The 9129-nt window shown below is 38.2% G+C and overlaps 1 protein-coding gene across 1 annotated transcript in view; it reads left to right on the top strand.

Moving 5' to 3' along the window:
* ARMC1 (armadillo repeat containing 1) overlaps nucleotides 1-8798 on the top strand; it is a 53510-nt gene extending 44712 nt beyond the window's left edge. Inside the window, exons 5-7 of the mRNA XM_011940946.1 lie at nucleotides 5706-5822; nucleotides 5907-5981; nucleotides 6659-8798. Of these exons, the coding sequence (XP_011796336.1) occupies nucleotides 5706-5822; nucleotides 5907-5981; nucleotides 6659-6850 (384 nt within the window). The 3' untranslated portion in view covers nucleotides 6851-8798. The remainder of the gene's footprint in view (nucleotides 1-5705; nucleotides 5823-5906; nucleotides 5982-6658) is intronic.
* The last annotated feature ends 331 nt before the right edge of the window (nucleotides 8799-9129 follow it).

Here is a 9129-nt window from a genome sequence, read left to right as displayed (position 1 = left end):
GTAATAAAAATGAAAGTGATATATACATGAAAGTGTAGCTGAAATTTGTTGGAAGTAAACAATGTTTAAAGTGGAAATTCATTAACTCCAGATGCATAGCTGTTTATATACAAAAAAGAAAGGGTATCAAGTCAGTGACTTAAGCTTCTATCTCAAAAAAATAGAAGAAGCTGAAGGGAATCACTGGATCTCAAGAGTGCAAGGTTATGGTGGTCTATGATTGTGTCACTACACACTCCTGTGTAGGCAACAAAAACCCTGTCTCAGAAAAAAAAAAGAAACTAGAAAAAGAGAGCAAATTAAAGCCACAACAAGCAGAAGAGAAGAAACAAGAAAGATCCGGGAAATGAAAAACAGTAGAGAAAAACCAATGAAATCAAAAGCTGGTGTTTGACATGATTGTTAAAATTGGTAAGCCTCTAGTCAAACAGATCAAGAGTAAAAAAGTCATAAATTATCAATATCAGAAATGAGAGAGGATACCACTATAGATCCTATAAACATCAAAAGGATAAGTGAGGGGCCGGGCACGGTGGCTCACGCCTCTGTAATGCCAGCACTTTGGGAGGCTGAGGCAGGCGGATCACTTGAGGTCAGGAGTTTGAGACCAGCCTGGCCAACATGATGAAACCCCATCTCTAATAAAAATACAAAAATTAGCCAGGTGTCATGGTGCAGGCCTGTAATCCCAGCTACATGGGAGGCTGAGGCAGGAGAATCGCTTGAACCCAGGAGGCAGAGGTTGCAGTGAGTGGAGATCATGCCCTCCAGCCTGGGCGACAGCAAGACTCCATGTCAAAAAAAAAAAAAAAAAAGGATAAGTGAATATTTTAAGTACCTTTATGCCAATAAATTTCATAATGTAGATGAAACAGGTTTCGTGAAAGACACAGATGACCGAAGCTCCCTCAAGAAGAAACAGATGACCCGATTAATTGTATATCTACTAAAGACATTGAATTTGTAGCTACAAATCGTGCCATAAATAAAACTTCAAGCCCAGATAGAAGCATGTTTTCTAGTGTCACTGGTTTTTAAATTTTTTTTTTTTTTTTTTTTTTTTTTTTTTGAGACAGAGTCTCACTCTGTCCCCCAGGCTGGAGTGCAGTGGCGTGATCTCGGCTTACTGCAACCTTTGACCCCCAGGTTCAAATGATTCTCCTGCCTCAGTCTCCCGAGTAGCTGAGACTACAGGCGCCCGCCACCATGCCCATCTAATTTTTGGGTTTTTAGTAGAGACGTGGTTTCACCATATTGGCCAGGCTGGTCTTGAACTCCTGACCATGTGATCCACCTGCGTTGGCCTCCCAAAGTGTTGGGATTGCAGGCGTGCGCCATCATGCCTGGCCCACAGCTTTTTCTAGTTGTGTTTTAGGTGCTTAGCTCAGGATTTGGGGTTTAGTAAATGAGCTTGAGAAGAAACCTTCCATATGCATATTATCAGAGCCAAATCAGTCCACAGCTATCTTACTGAAAGTGGGATCACAAGACAATTTCTAGAAAGCAAGTTCTGATAAAGATAAATTGATTCACCAGAAGATCTTAAAATATATAAAATATCGGCCGGGCGCTGTGGCTCAAGCCTGTAATCCCAGCACTTTGGGAGGCCGAGACGGGTGGATCAGGAGGTCAGGAGATCGAGACCATCCTGGCTAACACGGTGAAACCCCGTCTCTACTAAAAAATACAAAAAACTAGCCGGGTGAGGTGGCGGGCGCCTATAGTCCCAGCTACTCGGGAGGCTGAGGCAGGAGAATGGCGTGAACCCGGGAGGCGGAGCTTGCAGTGAGCTGAGGTCTGGCCACTGCACTCCAGCCCGGGCGACAGAATGAGACTCCGTCTCAAAAAAAAATATATATATATATAAAATATCTCCAATACCGTATATTTAATTTTAATGAATAAGAATAATATAGTTTCTTTTTAAAGCTAGCACAAATCAAATAATAAAACCCAGCAAAGCACACACAAAAATATAGGCTAGCCAGGTGTAGTGGCACATGCCTGTAGTCTCAGCTATGTGGGAGGCTAAGGCAGGAAGATCGCTAGAGCCTAAGAGTTCAAGACCAGCCTAGTCAACATAGTGAGACTCTCTCTCAAAAAAAAGAAACAGCAGAAACCAAATAAACAAACATATAGGCCAATGTATAGTGAAAACATGATTGCCAAAGTCCAAAATGAAATATTAGCAAGTTAACTCTAGTACTATACTATCATGTTAACATTTTTTTGGTGACATAGCCTGGCACTAGTGATAAGTTTATTCCATCGATTCTCTCATTCAGTTCTGACAAGCAGCACAGAGAGATGTATATCTTCTTTCTTTCTTTATTTGTTTTTGAGACAGAGTCTCACTCTGTCGCCCAGGCTGGAGTTCAGTGTGACATGATCTTGGCTCACTGCAACCTCCGCCTCCCGAGTTCAAGCAATTCTCCTGCCTCAACCTCCCAAGTAGCTGGGATTAAAGACGCCCACCATCATGGCCCGCCAATTTTTTTGTATTTTTATAGAGATGGGGTTTCACTCTCTTGCCCAGTCTGGTTTTGAACTCCTGACCTCAAGTGATCTGCCTCCCTTGGCCTCCCAAAATGCTAGGTTATAATAGAAGGGGAATTGAGTTTAGAATGGTCAGATAACTGCTCCACCTATGTAACTTTAGCTTAGTCAACATTTTTTGGACTACTAGGTAGTGTGACTTCAGAATTGAACTTTTTTTTTTTTTTTTCAGATAGAGTTTTGCTCTTTTGCCCAGGCTGGAGTGAAGTGGCACGATCTCAGCTCACTGCAGCCTCCAGCCCCTGGGTTCAAGTGATTCTTGTGCCTCAGCCTCCCAAGTAGCTGGGGTTACAGGCACCCGCCACCACACCCGGCTAAGTTTTTTGTATTTTTAGTAGAGACAGGGTTTTGCCTTGTTGGTCAGGCTGGTCTTGAACTCCTGACCTCAGGTGATCCACCTGCCTCGGCCTCGCAAAGTGCTAGATTACAAGCATGAGCCACTGCTCCTGGCCCAGAATTGGACTTTTAATCACAATATTATAATTTCCTAAAAACAATCTAGTTTTATCCTGGAATTGTAAATATGATTTAACATAATGAAATACTTTAGTATAATATCAGTAAGTCAATAATTTGATAATTTGCTATTGATACTGCTGTAAATATAGAAAATCCAGGAGAATGATCTGAAATTTCTTAAAAATATTTTTAAAATCCAGTGACATTATTAAATATATGGAAATCAGTCACTTCTTAAAAGGAGAAAAGTAGTTTTACTCTCTCAAGCAAAATAAACAGCTAGGAAGAGTGCAGGGGTATTTTTTCTTTTTTGTTTTTGGTTTTTTAAACTTAATGATCAGTGTGATAGTAGCAAGGGTATTCTTATTAAGAACATAAGAGACTTAATAAAAAAAATTAAATGTCCTCAGTGTTACAAGAAGACTGGAATAAGTGGAATGAAATGCCTGTTTCTGAAAGTTTGTAAGGATGTCAGTTCTTCCTAAATTTGTAGACTTAAAATAATACCAATCAGTCTGATGATTTTGGAAGTTTATTTCCCGATCTAAAAGTTCACATGGTAGAATGTACTAATTTTTACAATAAAAGGGAGCACCTAATGTTAGGCATTATTTTAGATACCAGGGATACAGTGATGACCAAAAAGCAAAACTTTTTCCTTTCCAGGAGCTAGCATAGTTGGAGGAGGCAGACAATAAGCTTGCTAAAAAAGTGTGTTAATTTATGTTGAAATAAAGATAAATTAGACTTACGAATCTCGTTTCTCATTGTGGCATGTGGTTGGCATTTAGTACCAGACTCTACCTGTGGTAAATTAGGCAAGTTGTTTTTCAACTTTTCACTTTACTCACATTTGAAATAAGAGATCAGATTAATAATATCCTAACTTATATATATTGTGCGAGCTTTACTTCACTTATAAGTTTACCTGGTGTTGAATATGTGGAAGAGATAAACATGGTGCTATTTGGCACCAATCCTGTAAGAGGGCTTCACCAAATGCAGGCCCCTGCAGAGCAGGGTCCAGACACAGTGCTCTAGATGAGCCCACTGTGGGCCCGTGCTGTGCCACAGACTGTCGTGTCCCAGGCCTCCCTGAGTAGGGTTGAAATGCAGAAGTAGGGAGATGAGCAATGATGTGAGCAGTTGTTCTGAAGGATGTGGAAATAAGTTTGAAAACTGGATATAGTCTACAGACTTGGCACATGGGTCAATTGCAGATTGACCCCTCAGAAATATAAATGAAAACCTGTTCTCAATACAGAAATCAGAAAATGTAGAGTGTGATTTGGTATGTGGGCCAGAGGTGGAGGGAACTATGAGGAGAAAATGCAGTTACTTTTTCCAGTTTTACTTTGGATCTTGTATTGAGATGACCACTTGATGGTCAAGTGGGTATGTCTGACAGACAAATGAAAATAAGAAAGTCATATTGGAGTTAGTAATGTTAGTGATGGCTAAAGTGATGAGAATAGTCTCCTGAGGGTTGAAGCAGAAAGAAAGTCAGTGTGGGCAGTGGACTTTGGAGTTAAGGTGAGACAGAGCTGGAATAATCAGTGGGGAAGTGGAAGGCCAGGATAATGTAGTACCCTGCATTGAAGCATTGAAGAGTACATGTTATATTGTGTTTTGAAGAGTATTAGGAAAATGAGAACCACACAAGGTATGTCTAACCCTTGAGAATGCAATGGTAACCATAAGAATGCCATAAATGAATGATACAGTGATATTTATAATACCAGGTGATTTAATGAATAGGGACTTAAACAGTGAATGCTCACTGATTCTAACTTCAGTCTATTAGAATTTATCCCTGGAGATTGTGGATCATAAACCTTTTCTTTTCTTTTTTTTTTTTTTTTTTTTTTTGAGATGGAGTCTTGCTCTGTCACCCAGGCTGGAGTGCAGTGGCACAATCTCAGCTCACTGCAACCTCCACCTCCCGGGTTCAAGTGATTCTCCTGCCTCAGCCTCCCGAGCAGCTGGGACTACAGGCACGCGTCACCATGCCCAGCTGATTTTTGTATTTTCAGTAGAGACGGGGTTTTACCATATTGGCCAGGCTCTTCTTTAACTCCTGACCTCGTGATCTACCCGCCTCAGCCTCCCAAAGTGCTGGGATTACAGGTGTGAGCCACTGCGCCTGGCCAAACCTTTTCTTTATAGGACCAGAAAGTAAATATTTTTGGCTTTGTAGACCACGATGGTCTCTGTCATAACTACTAACTCTGTCTTAGCAAGAAACTAGCCTCAGATAATATGTAAACAAATGGGTGTGCTTGTGTTCCAATAAAACTTTATTTACAAAAACAGCTGGTGGACTATGGTTTTCCCCACCTGTGAGCTAGAAGAACCTCTGCTTTTCTGCTTTTTGGCATTTTTTCCCCTGTATTGTGTTCTACTTTATTTAAGATGTAAATTAACCTTGGCTAACTTCTTTCTGATTAAAAAAATTATTAAAACTGCATATTAGTATTGAAGCTTTAAAAATTTAGGAATTACTATTCTGTTGATCTTGTAAAATTTAAAAAATTTGACTAAGCACTCCCCGACTCTGTGCCCTGAAATAAGATGGTAAAACTGAAATAGGTCATTTGCTGCCTTCCCCCCTCCAAAATATAACTTGGTTTTAGCTGATTTATTACCTTTTATTTACCTATTTTCATAATAATTTGCTTTTACTTTTTCAGTCTCGGAGAAATCTATGTGAAGAGGCTTTGTTAAAAATTAAAGGTGTTATTAGCTTTACTTTTCAAATGGCTGTTCAAAGGTGTGTGGTGCGAATCCGTTCAGATTTGAAAGCTGAGGTAAGTATTTTAAAAGGCTTAATATGTTTGAGATTACAGGTAAACAATTCAGTTTCAAAATCGTTCCTTTTTATCTTGACTTAGGCTTTGGCATCAGCAATAGCATCAACCAAGGTTATGAAAGCTCAGCAAGTTGTGAAAAGTGAAAGTGGAGAAGAGGTAAAAGTTGTATTTAATTTTCTTTATATCTAACTCACTCTCAGTTATTTTTTATGGCTAGCAGATTGCCAGTATTTCTAAATTAATAGTACCAAGTATGTAAGGATGTGCTGTTTCTTGGTTAACAGTTAACTATTTTAGAAATATAAAGAGATCTTTTGTAGATATCAGAGTCTGTTCTTGCTGATTTTTACATGGAAATAAAGGATATGTGTCTTCCTTGCATTTATTTTTAAATACTTTCTTCATAACCTTAACTAATTTTGACAATCCAAAAAATAAAGGTGTAACCACTGGGCAAGTAAATAGGGTGAAAATCCTTGTCTCTTGCTACTCTCTTCACTAGCTTTGTGATGGGGGAAACAAATATACCTTGAGCTCATTTGGGTTCCCATCTCATAGATGGGACGTTCCATGGCTATCCAGTGGCCTGCAGTGGCTAGACACTTGCTTTAGTCATTATTACACAGAGAAAGGTTGCTCATTTACTCCTAGAATTTCAGCAGATCAGCTTCTGAGTTCTTACTTGTACTCTGCTTACTCCTTTCTGTATTGACGCTGCTCAGCAATTGGGCCTACTGTCATGTAAGAGGAAAATTTACCCTGAGAATAACCATGGTAATTAGAATAAGGAGTAAAGTTGATTTTGTAATAACTCTTAATATTTTCTGTATCAGATGTTGGTCCCATTCCAAGATACTCCTGTGGAAGTAGAACAGAACACAGAGCTACCTGACTACCTGCCTGAGGATGAGAGTCCCACAAAGGAACAGGACAAAGCGGTGTCCCGGGTTGGCTCACACCCAGAAGGTGGAGCTAGCTGGCTGAGCACAGCTGCAAACTTTTTATCCAGATCATTTTATTGGTGACTTCACTTTGGGGCTCAAGGACTATGTGAACCAACAAGGGGCCAGTTTTCCATTGTTGTGGTGAACTGTCAAGTGCAATTTGCAATAAGTTATCATGAAAAGTTTTTAGATTACATGATTGCGTATGCTGCATTTTACATTTTATTGGACATTTTACCCCACTGAGTGGTAAAAAGGACAGAGGCTACGAATGGAGTTGCTTTGTTATGAAAGTATTTTGGTTTTGTTTTCTTTCATTTAATTGCCTCATATTTAAAAACCATGGGTCCACTGTTAAAACACACGTGTATGTGCAGCTTTAACATTTTATTTTACATGAAGCACGTGATTAGGAAAACTCGTTTTCTCCTCAAGCCTCAGGACCTACCTGAAGAGAAGTTTTCTTGTAGCTCAAGTTGTGCATGAATTACTGAATATTTTACTGTGCTTTTCTTCATGAAGGATAGATGCTTTGTACTCTTCACTGAAAGCTGAAAACATTTCTTGTTACCATCTTTTGTGCCTTTTTATTTTGCCAACCATGTTTATAGAAAGGACATTACTAATGACATTTTGCAAATTAAAAACATTCATTTGAACATAGTAGTCCCCTAGAAAAACAACTCTACAAAAATTTTGCAGCCTTATTCATTATAATTTTAATAAAATTAACACAAAATCAGTCAAGAAGAAGGAAACATGTATATTAGCAAAGTGTTTTTGGAGACTATTTGAATGTGACCAAATGTGGTTCTGGTTGACTTCTTTTTACTTTGGCTTATATCAGCTCTTGAGAGTTAAATCTGATCATGATATTGCAAACAACTGGAAATAGTCTCTAGGCCTTACTTTGTGATTATACGTTATCTCCTGCTAGAAAAAGATAATGTAGTAAAGAACTGACAAACTGAAAAAAAGAAAACAAAAATCAAATGCCTATAATACCCTAATGCCACTTTGGTATAGAGTCTAACTTTAAAACATGAATTGCTCGACAGAATTCTATTCAGTAGGTGTTTCTTTGTATTGCCTTTTGTGAATTTATTATGAAAATGCTGCAGTTGTGTTGAATGAAAAAGACCCAAATTATAGCTTATGAAGAAATAAAGCCAGCATTGATCACTTAATCCTGTTTCTCATGTCCAGCCAGAAAAAAAGAACTTCAGTGAAGGTAAGATAAATAAATATATACATATATAATACTTTTTTTGGTAGATAAGTGCTAATTACATATATGTAATGCTTTATTAAATTTCTGAAATATTTGGTAACTAAAATTTTCTTTTTTGGAAATTAATAAATCCAGATACGTATTAATGTTGATATGACTAAAAACAAGAAGAAATTGAAGTTTCTTTTCATCAACATGTAGAGCTGCTATTTTACTATTTGGAGAATATGATGTGAAAATTGGACCCCAAAGGGTTTCCTTGTGTTTTCATTGTAAAATACCATCATCAGTGAGAGTCTTGAGTTCACTAACATTATCACCTTCTGGAGAGATAGTTACTGGAGGCATTGAGGATGATATTTTTTTTTCATGTGTTTGGTTTCTCATTCAAGTGACACGCACAAACTGAAAAACAAACAAACAAACAACAAAAGAAAAACAACAACTTTCAGGGCACCTATTGCTCTAAATGCATAATATAACTTGCTGCCAGAACCAGATGTATTGAAAAAAGAAAATAAAACCACCTTCTTTCTATAGCCATTAAAGCAAAGTTTACTGTTCTAACAAATTTGTATTTTATTTTGCATTGCCACACATCTGCTTATTTAAAAACTACATCCCTTTGGTAGTAATGTTTCAGGACAAGTAGGTATTACCGCTTGATGTTTGTGTGTTCTAATTCTAAGAGTTCTTTATTCCAGATCATATAGAGCAGTTAAGGCAACTGTAACAGCATTTTTTGAAATACATTGTAAAATAATAAAAGGTAACATAATTAAAATTGAGTGGATATTATATACTTGTGGTATAAGTATTATTGATTATTTTTAAATTTTATTTTAAGTTCTGGGATACATGTGCAGAATGTATCATAGGTATACATGTGCCATGGTGGTTTGCTATACCTGTCAACCCGTCATCTAGGTTTTAAGCCCCTCGTACATTAGGTATTTTTCCTAATGCTCTCCCTCCCTTCCCCCCACCCCCCGACAGGCCCTGGTGTGTGATGTTTCCCTATGTTGATTACTCTTAAGCCTGTGTGTACACACATTGCCTGGCACACTTTCCCAGTTCCCTGCAGTTGTGCCACCTAATTCCCACGCATCCTCCATTTGTTTCCTTCCTG

This window comes from Colobus angolensis, unplaced genomic scaffold (assembly GCF_000951035.1).
Source record: "Colobus angolensis palliatus isolate OR3802 unplaced genomic scaffold, Cang.pa_1.0 Scaffold194, whole genome shotgun sequence".
Lineage (NCBI taxonomy): Eukaryota > Metazoa > Chordata > Mammalia > Primates > Cercopithecidae > Colobus > Colobus angolensis.
This window is presented reverse-complemented; position numbering and strand designations above follow the sequence as displayed.